We start from the raw sequence: 23,276 nt of genomic DNA, 5'->3' as shown, positions 1-23,276 counted from the left end.
GAAAGCCTGTAGGTACCTTTTGCTTTTTTAGCCACCTTAAAACAAAAATTCGGAGGTGTAGATGCTACGAAAACAGGATGTCAGCTTTTGTCAGAAAAGATCACAAGAGGTTTGAGGTTTTTTATTTTAGCTGCCTCTTTCTCTCTCATTTTCTTACTCCCTCCCTCCCTCGCACCCTCCTCCCACCTCCCACTTTCTGTCAGCACTGAGCACACAGTCAGGGGAACAGCAGAGGAGATGGCGGTGGCTGAGACACAGCTGTATGCAAAGGTGTCCAACAAGCACAGGAGCAAAAGCACCTCTGCGCTCCTCGAGTCTCTCCTTGCCAAAGGATTTCCAGCTCATATCGCGTGAGTAATGTGTTCAGCTGCCTTTGCACAGTAAGAAGTATTCAAGATATAAGAGGTATTTCTCACCAGATCCTGGCAGCAGCAGCTTGCTGTTTTTTATAAAGAGAGCATGCTGCTTCCTGGGAGCGATGTCCCTGCAGGGATCAGACCTATCTTGCTTTGAATTTCTTATAGAGCAGTGTGTGTTGCTCACATTGCAAAAACAACCTGCCCTGTATCCATTTTTATAAATACTGTGTATATCTGAAGACACATGCCCTCGCGTGTCTTCAGATTGAGAGGCTTCACAATGTGTTAAGAAATTGACGTCCATAGTTTGTTCCTGGGATTTAGCCTCTTTCCACTTTTTCTGCCTATCACTGTTACTCTAAGGGAGTTAAATGTGGATGTAACTTCTTTCCAAAGATTTTTTCAGGCTTGGAAAAGATCTCCTGCTGGATTTTGCCACTGGAAACTGTTTTAAGAGAGCAAGCTTTCCTTAACAGGATACCACATAAGTCTGTCAATTATTCTTCCTTTCTTGAATCAGGATCTTGTTCCAAAAGCATGTCCTACCTGGAAAACGTAATATTGAAGAATGAGGCACTATTCTTGGCAACCTCAGTGGATTAGAGATTAACTGGTGGCAACTAACCAAGTTAATAAGAAAGAAATGTGGTGGTCACTCCTCCCCCAAACATTGCTCTGGTTGGACAGGGAAACTTTGGGGAGGATTTTCCAACATCTGAAGGGCAAGTATGGACACTTAGTTCAAACTACTCAAAAAATATTTTTTTTATTTAAATGTCAAAGAACCTCCCCTACAAATATTTTAGAAAGTAGAGCAATATCTCTCCCTTTTGACTAAAACTTGAGCAAGTTGAAAAGGCTTCATTTGTAAGTGCTGTGTTACTTTTTTAGGAACAGCTGTGTTTAGAGGATCAACTTTAGACACAATGGGCACAGCTTACAAGGAAACTGTGGGTTCCTTGTTCCCAGTTATGCACCGTAGAATTTTAGCTGTGCAGCTGAAAACCTGGCTCATCATTTCTCTAGTAATACTATAAGTTAGGTCACCCCAAAGTGATGTCTAGTTTTCAATTTTTTTGTCCTGCATTTGATGTTCTTCAAATCCACTTTGAAACACTTTCTGCTATTAATGAGATGGCTTTGTGCTTCCCAGGTCAAAATCAAGAAGCAGTGGCAGAAGTACTATGCAAACCAGCATAAAATGATAAAATGTCCAGAAGCACTTTATGTTTTAATCTATTTGCTTTCATTGACTTTAAGACCTTCAAAATTTTGACTGTGTTTTTATAAAACCTTTTAGCTGTTTCTGTAGTTTCTGGATTGAACTGTACATGAAAGCACTGAAAAGTTGTTATTTTCAGATGTCCTGGCCTAAGAAAAATGAGGCTGGGTGGAAATATTACAAAATCTTTCATAATGTAGGACCAGCATGCCAAAGCAACATTTCCCCAACAAAAGAAAACCACGTATGTGAGGATCAAGACCAGCATCAGATCAATAAAATGGGCCTCCCCAGTGCTTTCACAGAACTGAACAGTGTCAGCAGTTTCTGCTTTAGGGAAGAGCCAGTTTATTCTCACTGTAAAGACACTGTTTTTAATAAAGATTTTCAATGGTTGATTCCTAGTCTTTATCTGAGAGAAACTGGTATATGCAGAATTTATTCTGTGCATTATCTTTCAGTATTCACTTTCAATCTTTGAAGCTCAGGATTTCTAGTCACAGCCTAATGCTCTCCTGACCCTAAGGGCTCTACAAACCCTGCTGGGAAGCATCCTACAGCCAATGCATATGACGAAACCAAAGGTGGGAACAGGCACAGAAAGGAGCACAAGGGAGCAAAAGACAGTACTTAGCAGCGTGACAGTCCATGGTTTCAGGTCTCTCTTGTCTTACTACATTTATGATTTTACAGGCCCTGTGGTAAGCAAAAGCTGAAGTCAAGCTCTGTTTGCCCAGAGCTTCTTTCCAAGTGGGAGAGGCAGCATGGCATGAAGCAGTAAAACACTCACTTTGAGGTGTAACAAGTGGTTAACAAAGTCTGGCATCATTAGCTGAGCAGTGGCAGGCACTGACATTTCAACAGGATATGGCAGGAAGGGCTGCATGGGGAGAATGACAAAAACACAGGTTGTTCGTGTTTGATGTGATGGAGAAGGGGAAGCCAGCAGAGGCATGGAAAGAAAATGTGTAGTATTCAGTCACAGAGGACACAGGCTAGTTTTAGACCAGCTAGTTCATGGGTTTGCATTGATTTGGCCATGGTAGTTGATTTACTTTACAAAGAAGAAAGGTAGAAGATAAAGCTTGAGTAGAAAGACTCACGTTAGCCCTCATCCATGTTAAGCCCCTACTAAAGAGCCAGACATGGTTGCACGTACACATTTAAATGTTTTTAACTAGCCCATGTGTAGGTTTTGCATTAGAGAGAAGACAGAAGGCTAGGAGAAAGCACCAAGGATGAACCTGAGTCCTCCTCTTAATGCTGTCATTGCACTGCTGGTGCATGCTCGGGTGTCACAGGGATGGAGGGAGGATAAAAATGTGAGAAGACTAAATGAATCAATGCCCTCAGGACCCAGTGTCCAGGAAGGATGGCCTCATGAGAGAAAGAAAGAGGTGAACAAATGCCAAGTAATTTAGCAGGTTCTCCTCCATGTCCACTGTCTCTATTACCCCTTCATTTCTCTTCTGAGAAGTTTGTAGGTGGATGACAGGGATGGAAATGGGGTTCATGCATGCAGGTGCTATTTAAACACTGGAGTCCTTCACCCATCACCTAGCATTTAGCCACAGAGACTTATTCATGTGAAGTACATAGTTGGCATTTTCACAGCTCTAGTGAGAAAAGGAAATGTTAATCAAATCCGATCCCAGAGAATGACAGTTGCATTAACAGAGAAACATGAGATATTGTCTCTCTTCTTGGACTGAACTGGTGGCTTAGGTGTGGCTCTCTGCTAGCCTATGGGAGATCCTCAATCCACATTTTCAAACTCCAATATAAGTTTGTTTTGCTTTGTTTACATGTATGGGCTTGGGCCTGGCATCTTGAACCAAAACATTACCCCACGAACCGAGCAAACCCTGCTCTTACCGTGGGTGGATGTATGGTTTACCCAACCCTAAGGAAATCCATATAGCCAGCTGGGCTGTTAAGGAAACACCTACAGAACACAAAAAGAAGACATCCAGTGGGGAGAACAAGTTACCAGTCCTGAAAGAAAGAACTAAAGACTTGCAGTGGAAAAAAATATCTGGAGGGCTTCAAGAACGTTAATATTTGCCAGGAATAACCTAGTTGTTAAAGGTTCTGTCACTGCTGAAAAATAAGACTCAATGACCACAGCAAGCCTGTTCTTTACTTTCTAGGAGTTTTCTTTCTGTTAGTCTGAGGAATCCATGTTGTGGTTTTTTTTCTAGGCAAAAAGCCTTGGCTGCTACTGGACAAAAGACAATAGAAGATGCTGCAAAATGGTAAGTACCTGTGATTTCTAAGGAGTATTTTATTAAACCTGCCTAAAAATCCTTGTTTCTGTGCTGATTCTGTCACTCAGTTTTGAAGATAGCTACCATAAAAACTCCTGCATCTGAGTTAATTTTTTTTCATTTCAGTTCACACTGAGAAAGAAATAATTGCATTTTTATTTATTCTGGCAAGCGAGGCAATTAGCAGAAGGTCCAGGGTAAATCAGAAAGGCTGGGGAGGAAAGGGCAGTCTTGGGGGCAGAAGCAGCTACTTTCACCACAGTGATGTTAGTCAGTTCATGGGACCTGCTGTTTGGGGCAGACCCTTCTCCTCAGCTTCAAGCCTCCTGATTTTTATGGCCATGGCCACCAAGATCTGGTCACTGCCTCTGCAAGGGATTCTCAAGCCCTGAGCCAGGATGGTGGGCACATACCAAGGCATGTCCAGGAAGGTGCTCGGAGGCACCCATGGGGTAAATGTCCTCCCTGCCTTGGCACAGCAGTCACACCTCATGGTGTGCACCCACGGGCAATGGGCACAGGGCCCGAGGGGGGAACCTGGACTCTCCTTCCCAGAGGAAAGGAGGAAGGAAGTGGAAATATCTGTAACCCATGGCTGCAGTTACAAACATGCAGTAACAACATGGGGTTGAACAGCAGTGGCTGAAGGCAAACAGTCCACCTTCTTCCCTTGAGAAAGACTCATTATAAAATAAGCTGAAAGGCTGATGGTCAGACGGAGGTACAATTAGAATCAAAATTACTTCTTAGTCTTGATCCCTGTATCAAGACTCTCACACAGCATTCATGTTATTCATGTGCTGATAATTGATTTCTTTGTTTAATCCACCTTCAAATTAAAACCCGTCTTTTCTTGCACTTTCTTCTCTTTTTGGGTGTTTTGGGTGGGGTTTTTTTTGTTTGTTTGATTGATTGATTTTTTCTTTTTTATTGTTCTGTGAAAAGCCAGAGGAGGCATTTCAGAATGGCATGTTCTTCCCAAATAATTTTTTTTGCCAGGGATGCTACCACACTTTCCAAGAATCCAACTCCCAATCCAACAGCTGCAAAGTCAAACATACAGCACGTGAAGAAGAAGAAGGTGAAGGATATCATCATATGGGATACAAGTTTCTGACCTGTGCTTGTGCATTTCCTGATTTGCCTTACTTGGTTTTATTAGGTCTGAATCAAAAGGCTAGCTCATTCTAGGTATTTTTTTAATCTTCAGTTAGTTTTCATTTTGTCATTCTTCAACATTTTCTACCCATTGATTCTTTTTCTTCCCCCAATCCTCTGTTTCCAGTCATGAAAAAGGAAAAATAACTCCAAAAAACCTAAAAAAATATTTTTTGCTGACTTTCATTTTCAGACATTGGAAGAAGTGAAGGCACATAATAAAATGTAAAGTACACAAAAAATAAGCAGGAAAAAAAATCTCCATTCCCCATTAGTTAGTACTTTAGAGAGGAAATTTGTAAGGAGCTTTTATTTTAGCTTTTCATTTGTAAGAAAATAACAATCTTGTATTTCCTTGTTTTGGTCTCTACTATGGATGCCTTCAGCCACAAGACTAAGTGGTGCACACACTTAGTCTCTGTGATATGCTCTTGATTTCAGGTTGCACTCCCACTGCAACGATCCCTCTTTGGATGACCCAATCCCTCAGGAGTATGCTCTTTACTTGTGTCCCACTGGCCATTTGCATAACCACCTGCAAGAGTTTTGGAAGGAGAGCAAGCGCCAGTGTGGGAAAAACAGAGCCCATGAGATTTTTCCACACGTCACTCTCTGCGATTTCTTCACGGTAAGAAATAAAAGATGTGCAAGGCTCAGATATCAATTACTGGTGAAACTGGGCCACCTGCCATTGTCTTACACCAGAACTTCTCCTTGGTGATCAAACTGACACGACCCAGGTCCACACATACTTAATATTTGAGCATTCAGCCCCTGCATAGGCACTGGAGGCTTTCTTCCCACCACCCACTTTAGCTACCCAACTTGGGCCTTTGCATACCTAAAAATTGGATGCTGGGGACAGTGGGATTCTTCGAGGTAGCTGAGTGACACATGTCCAGCATCCATCCAGCAGGAATCACTGCTCCCCACAAGCAGCTATTGGCAGGCTTCAGAGATCGTGGCCATTTCTGCATTGATCTAGGGTGTTAAACCTTCCTGGCCAGGGCAGCAGTGGCTGCCTTCAGCCAGCTGTGCGCTGGTGACAGAGCTATCATAGGATATGGTCAACCTTGGTATCACCCCTATGGGAATCTCAAGGAAACCCCTGCCTTCCCCAGAGAGCCCCAGCCAGTAGGTCACCACTATGGTGGTATGTCCCAGTCTTTACATTTTCTATTGAATCTTGGATGTTGTGAAAAAGAGAGAAGGGGAATGCACAGGGATTCAAGGAGCAAGGAAAGCCGAACTGGTGTCCGGCAATGCCATTGAGTCACATTGTCAATAATTTAATATGGAAGTTAGGCTCCTGAGCTGGACTCCTGGTGGGCTGTGTTCTGGTTCTAGAGATGTTACTGCCCTCCTAGGTGACCTTCTGAATGTTGGGTAACCCTCTAGAGAACTTCCCAGATGAGCTGCTTCTCCTGCATAGATGCCACTACCAGCAAAGACCACCAAAGAGCCACTGATCTGGAAAAACTCTGGACCCACCTGGAATCCAGTTTTCCATGTTGATGGTGCAGCACATGAACATGCTGCCGCTGAAATGCACTGAAACAGACGTGAGCTACAGCAGCTGGACAAAAATTACTCTGTTAATCATACTTCTATGCTAAACCATGCCACTAAGTATAAACAGTGAAAATAAGAGTGTTTTGTTGCAAAATATTGAATGGTACCCTGTGGCTATTAATCACAATTATACAGAACAGAAAGTCATTTATTGGTAATGAATGCCATGCTCTTGGAAGGTGCCAAGTTATAAAGACCTGCCCCGGGAAGAGACAACTGAATGGGAACCCTCACATTGCACATCTCAGCCCCATTTCAGGTACCATATTTCTAATGATAAATGCACCCTCTGGTGCTCTTTGCTGTTCCTTGGCTGGCAGCAAGACTTGACCTGGCTGCCCCCCCGGCAGAAAGCCAGACTCACTGACCTGGCTCCCACCTCCTTCTCCTGACCTGGCCCTCTCCTGTTTCCTGACTCCCCACACCTTTTGCAGCTGCTGGACCTGTCAGCCCTGGAGGAGCCTGCTGTACGGCACTTGCCCTGGTGCAGGATCCCACCTCCAGCCCAGCCCAGCCCAGTCTGCCCAGTGTCCCCTTGGTGCATCCATCCTCCCTGTGGCTTGAGAAATGCTTGAGAGAGAAAGACTGTCTAAGAAGAAGAAGGAGGAGGAGCTCCTTTCTTCTCTTTTGCTCTTCCCCTTCAGCAACTTGGCCCAGTATAAAGGCTGAAAGGAGCAAATAGCTCTGTGGAAGAGAACAAGGCAGGGCAGAAATGGAGCATCAATAATGTTCCTGTCTTTGGCTGAATGGCACAAATTCCATCTTTGTCTCTTCACTTCTTAAATTGCTTAATTGTCACTCTTTTGTGGAAGCATGGCTCTGTTCAATCCTTTAATTTGCTGTGATTAGAGCATTAAGGATCATAATGACAAAGATGCCTTATGAATTTCGCTGGGTATGTTGCTCATCATCTGAGATCTTGAACTTTTACCAGGAGCAATTTCAGCTAAGGACTGTAGGATAATAAGAACACAGATTCTTACTTAGAAGAGGAAAATCATGATCCCTGCCTCGTTTCAGATAGGTTACTGCACACCTGTCAGATGGTAAAATCTTTTGGCTCTTTCCCACCCAGAGTAGATAACACCTCCTGGTAGAATGCTCCATCTCCTCGTACAGCACCAGGATACTGTGCAGATCGGACTGCCCAACAGTACAGATTTTAATACCAGGAGTCCCAGACAAGTTAACAGGTCTTTCTCAGGAATTCTAATGCCCGCACTGTTTTCTAGTGCTGCTGTGTAACACAGGCTATGGTAGTGGCTGTTGAGCCGGTGGGTAAAGCCTGCTCCTCCTCTGTTTTCTTTCAGTGTGAAGACCAGAAAGTGGAATTATTGTATGACATCTTAAAGCGAGTTGGTAACAGCTTTTTACAGCGCTTTCCACCAGCTATTTCCCTTTCACTACATTCATCCACCAGCTACCTTGGCTTCTTCATTGGTGACAGCCATGCAAATATCCTCAAAGAATTTGCTCTGGCATTCTCGTCAGAGGCTTCAGCCCTGGCAGGTAGGACCAACATCAGGGAAGATGGGTAGGCTGTAGCACAAATGCTTAGGCATGCTACTGAAAACATTTCCTGTGTCTCCAGGGAAGCTTAGCTGATGTTTTACTGCCAGAAAGCACCCTTTCCTCCTACAGGTTTGAAAACAATGTGGCTAGGGGAGCATGTTTTAGACTTCAAAGAGACAGTGCTTTTGTCTAGAAGCTGAAATGGTTGACTGTGTAACTTTATAGGCCATCGATCAGAATATCCAAGATGGGCAAGGATATAATATTCCCTATTCCCAGACGTCCATTCCCACCATCCTATGGCCCAACTGCATCCCTGAGAAATATGCCCTAATTCCCACTCCAGTGACAGCGAAGGAAAACTGCATCACCAGTAGAGACTGAAGGGACACAGCCCCAGCATAGCTTCATCTGGCAGAACTAAGTTCAATACATCTCAGACTGGGAGAGGAGTTCAAGCTCTGCTCATTTTTTTCTGGCATGATCAAAACCATGACATTCTGCAAAACTATCATCTACTCTGGTACTAATTACTATGAGTTTTTCCTGCATCATGCAAAACATGTAGGATAAAGCAAGAAGAGCTTTAAATTACCTTTTCTTCTATGTTGTGATATGATTGTTTCATTCCTAGATTGCCGTGTGAAGCCCTGCCAAAAGCAGCTCCACCTTACCTTGGCTCACAAGTTTTATCCTCACCATCAGAAGACTTTGGAACAACTGGCCAAATGCATTAACCCAGGGGAGACCTGCCAGTGGGTAGCTGCTCTCTACTCACGGGACATGCGTTTTGTGCATTACCAGGTACTGTCATCAGATTTATTTCTTGAACCCATGATGACTTTTTGCTAGTCATCTTGCCTTTTATTTCCTGAAGAAAATCAGTGCATGCACAGTACAGTGTTTCAAAAAGCATTGTTGTTTCAAGCACCTCTTTCGGTTGAAAAACTGTTCTCATCAATCAGTAGAAGATACCTTTATGGATGGCTGTTTGACCTGCATGTCAGCAAGGTGTAATTCCAAACTTCAGCAGAAAAAAATCTTACCATGACTTGAGAAAATAAAAGAGACAGGAAATAATGATGCTTGAATATTTGCTAAGAGTTGTCAGATCACAGCTTTGCAGTAAAGTTCCATTATGTAAAATTAGTTTTCTTGATTGTCCCAGCCATGATGAAAACTGTCCAGGTTAAATATCAGTGAGCCGGGCACAGTTCTTGCTGATGATTAACAGACTCTTACTTAAACCAGTAAACACTTTCGCAGTTCTCATTTCCAAATTTAAATTATGGAATGATCAACATCTTTTAGCCAGTTCAGTATATCACTTTGTCACAAGTCTCATATTGGATTTTGGTCACACGCAGGAGAGCTGCAAGTAAGCACAAAAATAGCTGATAGCACTTCTGCCATGTTTGCTTTCAAGTAAGCCTGTACTAGTTACAGGAAAAAAGTATTTTTATGAAAACCAAGTGCCTATTTTTACACATACTGCAAATGCGGTAGCGTCTTCCTTTTTCTCTGCCGAAGTGCCACTAAAGAGCACATCACAGACTGGAAAATAGTACTGGTCACTGTGTTCAGTAGTTGAAGAAGCATCCCCTGAACTGTCATGTCATGTCCACAGTGGACTCTGGGCAGCAGCCTGACCTTGCTGTGTGTTCCCCCCAGACACTGAGAGCCCTATTCCAGTACAAGCCCCAGAACATTGATGAACTCATGATCAATGCCGGGGACTTTATCTATGTTGACCCGACGCAGCAGTCTGACGTGAGTGAAGGCTGGGTGATCGGGACCTCACATCGGACTGGCTGCAGGGGTTTTCTTCCCGAAAACTACACTGAGAGGGCCAATGAGTCGGACACGTGGGTTAAGCACAGGTGAGTTGGGGTTTCATGGGCGTTGCTTTGTATCAGTCACTTTTTCTGCTGTGGAGCTATGGCAGTGTTCCTCCTTGTGTGAGCTGTGGGCTGCCAGCCGGGAGCCGAGGCATGGGCAGAGGAGAGGATCCTGTGTGTCTGGGTGGAATGCTGAGACTTCTGAAAGAAAAGAGATAGGGGACATACCCACAGACACCCAGAGTTCATTAGTTCAGCTGCTCAAGGGATGACCCCTGTTTGCTCTTGAACAACCTAGACATCCTAATGAATTTTAAAAGACCACGCTCTGCTGGGCAGGCTGAGCCTTCAGCCTGGCTCACTGCTTGCTTCTTCTTTCAAGAGCTTCCAAAGTGAACTTAAAATGAAACCACACAAAGGTTACTCCACCACCTTGAGCCCACCCTCATCTTGTTGATTTACCCTGTATCAGCAGGCATCTGCCTGGCTTCCTGCACTTTGCTCTGCAGCTGACAGCACAGCTGATGCTACTTGTAGATTAGAGCTGATTTTTCTAAGAAGGGAGGTGTAGGGGCACTTGCTGAGTTTTCAGAGGCAGACAGGAGGCAACCAACTAGTATTTCCTGCTTGAACATGCCATCAGTTCATAGTATTTCAAACTTAGTTTTACTGGGCATATTTTAACTCAAGAGCAAAGTGATGAAGTGGATTGCAAGTGTGCAAAAAATCCCTGAATGGAATATGAATCCTGACTTGCATGTGCCTGTAGACAAAATCATGACTTAAAATCCCTTTTATTTTGTGTGTCCATCTGTCTGTGTGTGTGTATTGCTTCTGCTCTGTCTATAGGGAATATGTTTTTGCAACAGCTTCGAGATTCCTCACCCAAACTGAAAGTGAACCTAATGTGAAGCTGAATGGAGAAGTCCATAATCCTAGTACATCAAGGAGTGTAAGCAATGTACTTTCTCTTCAGGTAACAGGGTTTTTTTTCCATTTCTTATCATTGCCATGTGCTTGTGTAGATATATTGTTACCTAAAAGCATTTAGTAAATTTAATAGTATCTTCCTTTTTCTCCCTCACATTTTTATGCTATGTTGTAATGCACATATATATTTTACACACATGCTCGTATTGTATGGTATAATATCTCATAAATATTTTGTAATGTATATGATGTACATTACTCTTGCTTTCTTTCATAAAACCCTTTTCGTTCCTGTCATAACAGCACAATGTATGAGCTCTCTGCTTGGGTTTCTCTGTGCAAAACCTTACTGGGCAAGCTGTGCAGAGATACGGTAACATGTCTGACAAGTGACGCAGAGGCACAACTTCCTCTGACTTTCATATGGGTTCACAGCAGAGTAACTAGAGCAGAATTAGGCTTGTTGTTCATTGTTACTTTATGCCCGGATTCTGTGGATGTCACCTTGGTGGTTTACGTGGTCCCATGTCTTAGCACATTTAAATGGTTCATCTTCTTTTGTATTTTTAGATACATAGCTAATGCAACTAACTGCATAGAAATGCAGCAAGAGAACAGCTCACTTGAAAGGTTGGCAGCACTGATGGGATTACGTTTTTGTCCCAGTTTCAAAATCAACACGTATCATTTTTTTACCAGGTTTTCCACTAGTATTCTGTTAGGACTGGCCAGACAAATGACTTAGTTTTTTCTACCTATGGCACATTTGCACCTGCATTGCCTTATTGGCTTTGACTGTCAGGGATGCCAAGACAGTCCTTTCTGGCACACTGACATGCTGCAGAAACGCCTTTGGGCTTGCTGGCCCCACAGCCTCTCTTCTTGCTGTGCTGGGAGATAACCCCAGGTTCATTTGTATTAACATCAGAGAAACATGAGGGCACCTTGAGGGAACTTCCACCCTGGGGCCTCCCAGGATGCTGCGTGTGTGATTGTAAGACAGAAACTTCTGTCAGAGTCACACATTCTTCCACTGGCTCTTTATTGCTCTTGTCTAGCTCAGTTCTGTGGCAGAGACACTAAGTGGCCTGAAGAAAATGTTTTGCAGATGTGCAGGTCTCCAGTCTAGAGCTTCCCCAGCCTCTGGATTCCTCCAAAGCAGAAGAGCAAGACCACGAAACCTTAGTTTTAAACTCTGATCTTGTGGCAGTTGATTCATGTTTCATGGCAGAAATGCTATAGCGTTTAGTAGAATACATGAATACAAATCTCATACCACTTCTGAAGAATTCCCTTCTCTGCTGCTGCAGATACACATCGCTAACCTCAGGGCTGCCACAGTAATGTTGCAATGGGTTACTGCTGAAAAAATTTTAAAGTCTTTAACCTGTTCCTCCTTATCTTCTCATCTGTATTTAACGTGCATTGTATACTAAGCCCAAACTACTTCAAACTTATTTATAATTCCGTGCAGTCTGAATAAAAATGTGGCCTCTGATTTGGGTTCACTTTTGACTCAGCCATATAGCTATGAAAATGTTGAAGTAGTGTTTTCATTAGGAAAAGAAGAACAAGCTTGGTGTTAGTCTTGGTGTAGGAAAGAACATTACCATTTAAATTTTAGCTAGTTTCCCTCCTCTGTTTATATCAACCATATGATATACCTTAAAATTATAATTCTTTCCCACGCTGGAATTAAAAGATCCGTTATCAACATTACCTTTCACTAGCGTAAACGCAGAATTAAAATCTAATCTGTAGCCCATGAAGGTCAGAGATCTCTTTCCTATGTCTTCAGTTGAAAGCCAGTCAGGCTTCCTGTTGTCCTGAAGACAGATATCTATTACAGCAGCTTTTTTTCCCACTCTGTGCTTGTTATAAACCTCCCAGGCACTGTTCCTTCCTCCATCAGGCAGCATCCAGGAATCGAAACTTCTCATGCAGGTTACACTTAATATCATAATGAAACCCCTTTTTACACAGCTGTCTCAGAATGCCACTCTGCGAAGAGGCGTGCTGGTGATGCGCCACGGGGAAGGAGTTGATCAAGTCTTTGGCAAATCTTGGCTTCAGCAGTGCTTGACTGCAGATGGTAAGTAAGATAATGGGAGGATCTTAGCAAATCAGAACCAAAACCAATTAACCCCAGTAATGCGTACAAGAAAATCCATTTCCTATGTGTAAATGTAAACACTGACACAAAAGAGTGAGTAACGTAGCCAGTCAGATGCAGCACTGCTTAGACCTGCATATAACTAGCTCGCAATGGTCTAAAGTCCTCCTTGTTTATGTTGGATAAACGCTGTGGAACAGGCAAAGATCTTGTCATACTGATGGATGTGTGTCTCACTGACAGATGTACAAAACACAAGATCTCTACTGCTCGTTACACAAGGTGGTGGTGGTTGTCAGACCCCTCCACGTTTCTGTGCTTGAGTCAGAATCATGGTCTGTTCATCAGTCACAGTATGTCACCAGTCAAACCTGGGGAAGAGCAGCAAGAGCAATCCATGGAGAAAATGAGATGTCAGCACTGAGCTAAATTAAAAGCTGAATTTGTTGGCCCTCTCTCTCAAAAAAAGGATGTTTTCAGGTGAAGAAAACAGACCCAGAAGAGGGAAATATGTGTCAGGAGGAAGGAGGGCAACAAGAAGATGGGAGTTCAGAAGGGAGTGCTTTATGCTGAAAGTCTCCTTTGTTACGCTGGAGATCTCCTATATTAAGTGTGCTAAATTCACACTGGATGATGAGGGTGGTACCTTCTGGCTGCATAACCTATTCATTGCTTTCATTTTTCTTCAGTGGAAATGTTTTTTGTTATTTTGGCAATGGTAAAAGAATATCCATAAGGAGTAGATTTTTGTTTCATGTGAGCCCCACAAAGCTGAATTTGCACACTTTCCTGCCCTCTCTCCCCCACGTTTGCTCGTTCAGAGCTTGCAGAAAAGGTGCTGTTTTATTAGGACAGGTGATTTCCCAAGCCAGTGTTGTGACTTTAAAATGTGATCTCTTTAAGATAATAGCAGTCACTGCAGATTTTTTTCATGAGAGAGACACTGACTGTGTCTGCAGTACTGAAGTGATCCTGTAGGCATCTGAGTTCAGGCAGTGCCCCGCAATCCCCCGAACTGCTTAGTTATTCGCTGTCTCCTTGGCGTGGTCTCAGCTGATGGCGGTGCCCCTTTGCCCAGGTGGCTTCCAGGTGAGGTTTGCGGAGAGCACAGATCACTGTCCATCCCCAGTGGACAGACAGTGTGGGTGTCTAGAGGTGGAGCGAAGAGAGACTGGCTCCTTGGGCAGGTGCCCTGCTTCATCACTTGCCCTCATGGCCAGAGAACGAGATTTGACCTGTTCCATTTGCCAGCCAAGATGCTGCTCTGAGCTGAGTTTTCAGAACCGGCCATCCAACCATTCAGTTGAAGTGAAGTCATTATAACAAAATGCCACCTGTGTGTTCAGCTGCTGCTTCCCTTGTGCTGTGGCAAAATGTCCAACCTCATTTCAGGAAAATACTACAGAGCAGATCTGAACTTCCCTTCCACCCTGCCGAAGCGGAAAGATAGTGTGAAGCAGTTTGAAAATGATCCTCCTATATCTTGCTGTGGTATTTTCCAGTCAAGGCTTACAGGTAAGCTGGATAATATACTACTGCAAATTTAAGGGTTTGGGAAGCAAGCTTTCATCATCTGCAAAAGCTCATACTGGTTTTGCAGTAGAAAAACTTTTTAGCAGCACTCATTGTGGTAACACCTCTATGGGCAACCACTGCAAGATCTTCTTAAACAGAAAAACGGAGAGCATGGCTGGTTGCTCATCTTTGGGACCCATTCTGCCAGTTCCTGGCAAAGAAAGTTGAAAAAAATAAGCTGCAACACTACCCATGCCCTGCTGCTTGTCTGCAGATTAGTGTCGTATGCAGTTGTTGCTGAATGGGCAGTGAGGAGCGAAGGGGCTGGCCAGAGGAAACAGCTTCATGGTCAGCAGTGTGGTCACCTCATCACAGGTACCTGGCAGCTGAGCTGTATGGGTTAGTCTGACTCATTTCATTCACCAAACGACGTCGTTTCTGCTCCCTGAGCAAGCGTGCCTGACTGTGACAGTGCAAGGCTGGTGCGAATGCTTGTGTCTGATGATTCAGGTAGGTGGAGACGGCCAAACGCCTAATTGCTGTTTGCAGATTTGGAGTGAATCTTCTATAATTATCTCTCCAACACTCATTTTAAACTTCCTATTGCCACCAGAGTGAGCTTTTTAGTGAACTCAGTCAGCCAACAGTGCGAAAAAACGAATAGAAAGGAACTGTCAATGTATCCCATGTCAATGAAACTGAAAAGCTCCAAGCTGTTTTTTGCAGAAAGTATTTCGTACTAGTTTCTCACCTGTCATGATTGATAAAAGAGTAACTCATTTTGCTGTTCCCATCCAGGGGAAGCTCTGCTGGACCAGGAGGTGACAGTCAGCTACGTGTACTCATCACCCTCTCTCCGCTGCATACAGACAGCTCAACACGTACTGCAGGGTAAGGCAGCAAAACCGACCAGGTGCTTTTGCCACAGTGAAAACATCTTTGTGAAACTTCTGTGAAGTCTCTGAGATGAGCAATTAAAATGTACGACTTTGTGGTTATTTGTTGCTATATTTAAGCAGGGAAGACAAGATGGTTTTGTCTAGTTGGTAATACAGGCAGTAATAAACCTACTGCCGCATGTATGGTCTGCAGAGTGCGATCCCACTAACTCTAGTAGGCACTAGTTAAAATGGAATCTGATGTTGTATGAAACAGAGATGTTTCACATCCAGTTGAATTCAAGATTAGTAGCTGCTCATCACCACTGCCACCTTTACCAGAAAACATTCTGAGCCAAAAAGCAGATGTTTCCAGTGCTCCAAAGGATAGGTATGTGAATCAGGGAAGACAACTTTCTCCGGAAAGCATTTGCCTTTGCAAGCCAAACTATTGTAATTCCTTCATATTGCAGAAAATCTTTCCTTTTTCTCCCTCTCCCTTTCTTTTTTTTTTTCCCCTCTCCTGTCTGCTCGGACAGGTCTGTCATAGGCTCACAGTTCATTACCATGTTTACCTCAGAATTACGATGGGAGTGCATTTCTTCTGGGAACTAGTGACACTCAGTAATCTCTCTTGAGAATTATCAACAAAATAATGTATCTCTTGACAAGATAATTCCATTTCTAACTCTGTAGGGCAATTTATTGCCCCACCGAGGACCACTGAGAAAAATGTTATATAAAAATGGTAAAAACTTTTCCTGTCTAAAGTTTACTCAGACTGCAACATTACTGAGGTCTTTTCTTCTGTCCCTTGCAGATCATCACAAGAGAGCTCCAGAAATAATAATAATGATGGTGATAATAATAAAAGTGATGTAATAATTTGTAGTGCCTTAGTATTAATCAGACAAGAATATAATCGTGGCTTCATTTAATCAACATGATCCTCTTTTGCTTGACAATAAGTTATTTATTTTCATTAATGAAAGCATTACAGCAAACAAGGCAAAATGTATAGCCTGAATGTAACACTTTGAATGTACTTTTCTCTCCTTAAGAAATATTCCTTGTTCTTGCAGGGCTTAAATTAGATCAAAAAATCAAAATCAGGGTGGAACCAGGACTGTTTGAATGGACTAAGTGGGAAACAAGCAAAGTAATTCCTAACTTCATGACTGTGACAGAACTGGCAGAGGCATCTTACAGAATAGATACAAATTACAGGTAATTGCTCCATATCTAGCTGTTGAAGTTTTGGTGGGTTTTTTTTTTCCCCAAAGTATCTCCTCACCTTTTTAAATGTCATAAACCATTACAAACATTGCAAAAATGGGGTGATTCTGATCAAAGTCAAGCCTGCATGATCTGTTCTGAAAATATGTTATGTTGTCAGCTGTCTTGTGACAGGAGTCAACTTTGCTGCTCTGACACAGAGACACATGTGCACACTTGGCAGTATGTGCCTATATAGCACATGGGTGCACCTGCACGTGCACAAACATCTGATACTTGTGCGCAGGACCAGCCATGCTTTGGTGCTGTCTTCATCTGCTGGCTCCGGCCCACAATTTGTCATGCATGAGCATAGTTGTGTTACAGCCATTTGTTTTTTACTTTTGGCTCATGTGAAGCACAGTTTAGAAATGGGAAGAATAACCTGTCCGGTAAATGACGTGCTGGTTTTCAGTGATGAAAAGTTGTGGCTTCAGAGAAGTCAGTGAGCCCTTTGTTGAGGGTCTGCAGGGCAGCAGCAAGAGGTCTGCCTGGCGTCAGGGGGTGAGCACAGGCTGGGAGATGGCAAGGAGCACAGCTCCACACTGAAATGTCATGGGTTTGTGTCGCTGAAACAACAGCTACAAGAGGAAGGGAAAGTGAGGGGCCACCCCCGTGCACCCCAGGACAGAGCCACGCAGGGTCTGGGAAGAGAGAGGTGAGCCTGACACGCACCAGCTGCCCTTCTGGTTTTGGAGGCAGGCAGGGTGACAGCCTTTTACTATCATTGATGTTCATGATAAATTTGGTCAGGGATGCGGGAGGGGGTTTGTTTTGAACTGCTTAAAGTTTAACACTATGCTCAGCAAGGACTTTTTGGGGCCCTCATAACTTGGGGAGGGGTGTGTGGGGTGTGTGATGCCCTTTCTGAGCACTTGCAAACCACAGCAGGGCAGGAAATCAGCCTCCCATTCAATCTAGCTCCTCGTCTTGCTCACAAGCCAGGCTGCTCTGTGTTCACAGTGCACAGCCAGATCCAGGATATTACTCAGCTAATAAAAGTGCTTATCTCTGGGGTTTCCCATATATACAAGAAAGGGGGAAAGGAAACTGTTCACATCTCAATGCATTTCTTACAGCCAAGCAAGTGTCTTCATTTGAAATTGTATGAAGGAATGAAATCCTTCATTTTCTTGGATCATAGTGCTTTCTGCTGTGTTTTCCCACCAACAAACTGTTTTTCCTAGGTGTTTTGGTACAAAATCACTTGCCTAAAAAAAAAAAAAAAAAGTGTGCAAATGCAGAGCAGTGGGAAGTACAAAGAGGAAGCTCTGAAGCAATGGTAACTACTGGATTTAGACCCCTCACAGGTCAATCAGGTCCAGGCAAAAATAGGGTGGATGAGCTATAAACTTGCACATATGATGCCAGTTTCTTCCTGTTGCATGCAGGGTTCAAAATCCTTTGGTCCCAGGGACTGATTTTTACCATACTGACCCACTGCAAATGACAACCTTCAACTAGGTTAAGTCCCTGATCATTGCCTGCCATCAGTGGACCTGACCCAAATTCTCCTGTTGCCAGTGCCACTAAGAGGTAATGTGAGTGGTGCTGAAACATTTGCTGCCCATGCATTGTGTGCTGAGATGAAATCACCTTGAGGTTAGCTGCAACCACTTGCAGACATCTAAGAGCTGGGTGCCTAGGCTGTGATTCTTTGCTGGCAGCCTTGTCATTGGTGGAAAGAAGGGGCTCCCAAGACTGATTTTCCCATCTTAGATAGACTACGTCTGACATTTAAGATAGCATGAATTGCCTTCTGAAGGGGTTTACTTGTCTCCATTGACCTAGCCAGACACTTGAGTGGTAGGCAGCTACATCTGGGTGAGATTAACTCTGCCTCTCCCTCCTCTCACGCTTTCACAGAAGCAGAGTTGGTATGTGCTCCCTGTCCCAAAGCAGGATACACTCTGCCTTTCCCATTCCTGCTGCTAAAAACTGGCAGCCATGTGTAAGCCACTTATTTCTTTCCTCTTCATCCTCTGCATGGAGGACAGACCCTTCTTCACAACAACTTTTTTCAGACTGCTATCGTGTCCTTCTTCAGTCTCCCCTGAGCTGAACTCCTCCCATCCTCCCTCGCTGGCTGTGCTTTCTGGACCCCTGCTCGCGGCTCCTTTCTGGATTTTTCACTTGTTGGTCCTCAGCTCACTTGCCCTGTAGCACTCACACCTGGACACAGCACTCCCACCAAGACCTTGGCCTGGGCTGAGCACTCCTGTTGCTACTTAGCCTGGAAACCACCTGGGCCAGTGCTGGGGATGCTTAGTTCTGCTGCAGGATGGCTGGTTAGTAAAAGGGTCAATACTGAAGGGACTGAGGTACCAACAGGACAGTGCATTAAAAAAAATTTGCAGCTCTGCCAAAAAGCAGACTAGTTTTGAATACCCCAGTCTAGACTTGTCCAACCTAGCCAGGACTAATTTGAGCTATGATTAACGATCCACCGTGAGCCTTTCACACGGTTTTACCACCTGTTTTCTACTTCTGCCCTTTGTGCTGACATAATGCACTGAAGACTCACCTGTGAAAGTACACTGTGATACCATACCTTACTACAATTTATTAATCTAATCTCATCCTGCCTATTCACTGAACAATGAGACAATCAAATCAGGGCAAGGGGGGGGCAGTTACTTGAAGAAAATAAATTAAGACCGTGTATTGTATCACAACACATGGCTAACTATTTGCCAGCTATAGCAGTAAACGCTTCCCATCCCCAGAGATTAAGAGGATCACATAAAAAATAGAAAGTGAGTTTGGGGAGGTTTTAATCTGTTGCCAAGAAGGCCTGATTCAAGCATCAGCTAAGAGGGTTGGTATCAAAGACAGGAGCCTGCTGAGAGGCAGCAAATTACTATGGTCCCTGCTGCCTGTTTTGCCTGTCCCACAGCTCTAGGAAAGTTGTTAGGGTCTCCCACCATCAGAAATTTGGTGTTCCCAGCTGCCCACGCTTGGCACCACGAGCCCCCGCACATGAGGGCTCTGCAGGTTCTTCCCCACTGCTACTGGGCTGGGGCAGCCCCCAGTCCCCTTCCCACGGCTGGACTGAGCTGGTGTCCTGGAAGCTGCTGCAGAGCCTTGGGATGGGTTTGAGCAGGGTGCATGGCGTCCCTCAACCCAGGCCGTACTGGTCTTGTGGGGCTGCCCGGCTTTGCAGCAGTTTGAAGGTCTGGCTCTTACTGCTTCAGGAAAATACTTATTCAGCTCCTGAAGAGCCCTAGTATATAAAAGCAGAAGAATGCCTGGACTCTGTGGAAGTGCTCAGATACTTAGGATTGGTGTATTGCGATTGCCTCGTCTGTTGTAGATTTTGATTTGCTTTGTTAAAGACCCTATCAATGAGATGCCAGATCTTGAGAGCATTCAAATCATCAGTGTCTCACATTGGTTTGAACTTGGTGAGAACTGCAGAGCTGGGCAGCTCTGCAAATCTGCAATCCATAGCTGGGCAGCGGTCCCTGCTGACAGAATTGCTTAAAGCTTAAGCTTTTCTTAGGCATGAATCCTACTTTAAATAATCTCCACTGTAAACTACAAGTTTTATTAAAGCATGGTTTTCCCTGCATCTGGTGCTTTATGAGCTATGAGATTTAGCCATAAGATTTAATGGCAATGACTGTGGGGGAAGCTAATGCTCCATGCAAGCTGAGGTAGCAGTATGTCAGCCAAGCCAGTAAATAAAGCTATATCCCTTTAATGAAGTGCCTTTTCTCTGGTGTAGTCATTCAGTGGTGCCAAGTGTCTCAGTTTTTATCTAGATTAACATATATTTGTGATTTTATTGCCAGGGGTAACTTCCCACTCTCTTCTCTGGTGCCGTCGGAAAGTTACGAAGAATTTGTAAGCAGAAGCTCTGCGGTTATAAAACAGATCATCGCTGCCTGCACCAGCAAAGGTAGAAGTTTCAGATCTTTGTGTGTCCTGTCAGACACTTTCAGTAACAGCAACTGGCAGAGATTTGCCAACAGAAACACATTTAACGGAAGTTGTTGGTACTGCACAGAGCTTAAGTTAGACTCTTAGTCCTTGTCCTGGGCTATGCTAAATTAAAATACATGCAATTTATGGGATAGAAATGAAAAAGCAAAATTAAATAGGAGACAGTAGAGTACTAAAATGCAAGAGTACACTCTTTGCTTGGTCTTTGTACATTGGGATGTAGCTCAGCATAAGACAATTTACTTTTCTGGGAAGCTTTTTTTTCTCTTTTCCTAGCAAATGCTTTCTCTCACTAGCTGGCACACGTACAACACACCAGATTTTTTCTGACCAGCACAATACACACTTCCACATTATCAAAGAGGTCTGCAAAAATGAACAGCACCAAAAGAGCCTTATACCCATCTGCTGATGGGTAACCTGACATTGCTGCAGCTCCCTTACTAATTTTCTTTGCTTTTTCTGGTGTGTCAGGTATCATCCTCATTGTGGGCCATGGTTCTTCCTTAGTATCTTTCATCCGACCTCTGATAGGGCTTCCCACCAGAGACAGCAGTGACTTTGCCCAGGTGGTACGAAAGGTAAGGGGTTTTTTATCAGCAGGAAGCTTTCTTTTTGTTTTATTATACTTTTAGTGAGGAGCCTGCTTACACAGCAAGATATGCATGTAACTGCGTGCCAATACCAATGACATTAGCTTTCTCATTACAAATGGCATGGTCTCATGTAGTTTTAGCAAAGCACTGGAGGTCAAGAGAAGGATTTTCTCCTGTCGAACAGTATGTGACTAGCAGCTAAGCCTTTGGAGAAGGTTTCTGTCCAGCTCCCCTGGAAAGTCAATGCCAGGTGACACCTACAGACAAGACAGACCTCTCTACCTGAGGCTAGCCTCCTTCCTTTAGAAACATGGCTAAGAGCCTTTCCTCCCCTCCCCATGGTGGTGTGAGTGTAACCTGCAGCTACATCCAGTGAGTCGCTCCTTAACAAGCGGTGTGGGTTTTGAGTCACTGTAAATTCACAACTTCGGTGCTCAGCCACAGAATGAAGTGGAGAAGGGTTTTCTTGCCAGCTTCACAAGTGGGGCTTGTGTTTGAGATTAGGTCACCATGGGGGTTTTGGCTTACTTTGTTGGTGTATTATCACCAGTGGCAGAATTCTTCACCCCCGTTTTCCTTACCATCTGATCTGGTATGACTGACCAGAAAATTCAGCCTTTAGATATATTTTTACTACCACTGTCAATGCGTAAGAAGGAGCGAACGTATTTTGATCATCAAATCCAAGTATGAATGTGGGGTGGTGACACAAGTTCAGCTTTCACCCCACAGGCCTCCAGTCTGTTTTTAGTTCATTTCAGAAGTGGTAAAATGTTCCAGTCTCTCTTTCCAGAACAGTCTCAGGGTGTGCTCTCTTCTGTAGCAAAGCCCTCTCTTCCGTGTCAAAGCAATGACCCTGCTAATAATACTACTGGTAACTTCTTTCCTAGATCCCTTCACTGGGCATGTGTTTCTGCGAAGAGCTGAAAGAGGAGAACAAATGGCAGATGGTCAACCCACCAGTGAAGACGTTAACTCATGGAGCAAATGCAGCATTTAACTGGAGAAATGGTATCGTGGAAGATTAGAAGGCCGGCTCTGCCTTTGCCGTTGTCAAAAATGAGCCCAAGACAGGTTATGGTTCAGCACAGTCCAGTGATTCATTCAGAAGATTTACAGAGGATGTAAATCAAAACCTCTGAGTTGTCAAAGCACAGAAAACCTCTTCTGAGTTTGGTACCTGAATTTTGTTTTTATTTCAGTGGCTGAGAAGAAGTAATCTAGGAACGGGCATGCGAGTAAGAAATAACTCTTCTGGTGGTGAAGAACCTTCTACCCTTTCCTGAGAGTAACAATGTTTGATAAATACAGAACTACCTGATTACAAATGCCACTTCTAAAGGCACTAAAGTAGACACTGTGGCATTTTCAAAGACCAAAATGTATCCAGTAAGAATTGGTTTTTTTCATGCACTTGAATATTTTCAGACGAGCAGTGAAACTGGGACTGAAAAAAGGTCATCTCCTACCCAAAGAGGAGACCAGCTCCACCTAAAGCCACTGGGTTTCCTGTTCACTCTGTCAGTTCCGTGAGATCAAATACCACATTAACTATTTATTTACCTCTTCTGCAAAGGGAATCCTTTTTCTATCACGACAGCTCCCCATTCAGTGATTCTCGAGTGACCTGTATTGCAAAGGGGACTAAATGGTTCCTTTTTGAAGAAAACTGAACTGATTGCTTTACTGTTACTGGGGCAAAGAAAGATGTCCTGTGTTACTGTACTGGTGACAAAACCATGATGTAAGCAACTCTAACTGCTGAACACTTCCTGAGATGGCACTCACAGGACATCAGCTTTGCTTTGTGCAGCTCTGTGCTGAATTCTACAAATGGTGACATATCTATTAGGTGGGTCACCCAAAAGGTCTCTGTAGCTCTTCCCTTGGTGATTTGTTTGATTAAGGGAATGTAGCCCTGACATTTCATGCATAAATACGAACATGCCTTCCCAGTCTGTTTTCCTTTCTAATTTTCCTTTCTAGTTATTCTCTCAGATAACCACCTCCTGGAAAAGACAAGTGTTTCTTTCAGTGAAAAGAAAAAATGGAGGTTTCTTTCTTTCTTAGCGTGACTAAAAACGTTTTCATTTTCA

General features: G+C 43.7%; 1 protein-coding gene across 1 annotated transcript; it reads left to right on the top strand.

Moving 5' to 3' along the window:
- Positions 1 to 182: 182 nt before the first annotated feature.
- UBASH3A (ubiquitin associated and SH3 domain containing A) lies at positions 183 to 23,276 on the top strand. The gene is made up of 14 exons (XM_027785960.2): positions 183 to 350; positions 3,783 to 3,836; positions 5,448 to 5,634; positions 7,889 to 8,087; positions 8,725 to 8,894; positions 9,762 to 9,970; positions 10,778 to 10,904; positions 12,842 to 12,950; positions 14,364 to 14,486; positions 15,285 to 15,377; positions 16,447 to 16,591; positions 20,434 to 20,540; positions 21,059 to 21,165; positions 22,071 to 23,276. Exons 1-14 carry the CDS (start codon positions 238 to 240, stop codon positions 22,206 to 22,208), a joined length of 1,881 nt encoding a protein of 626 aa, XP_027641761.1. The 5' UTR covers positions 183 to 237; the 3' UTR covers positions 22,209 to 23,276.

The sequence above is a fragment of the Falco peregrinus genome, chromosome 4, assembly GCF_023634155.1.
Source record: "Falco peregrinus isolate bFalPer1 chromosome 4, bFalPer1.pri, whole genome shotgun sequence".
Lineage (NCBI taxonomy): Eukaryota > Metazoa > Chordata > Aves > Falconiformes > Falconidae > Falco > Falco peregrinus.
Note: the sequence above shows the minus strand (reverse complement) of the source record. Positions and strands in the feature narration are given on the sequence as shown.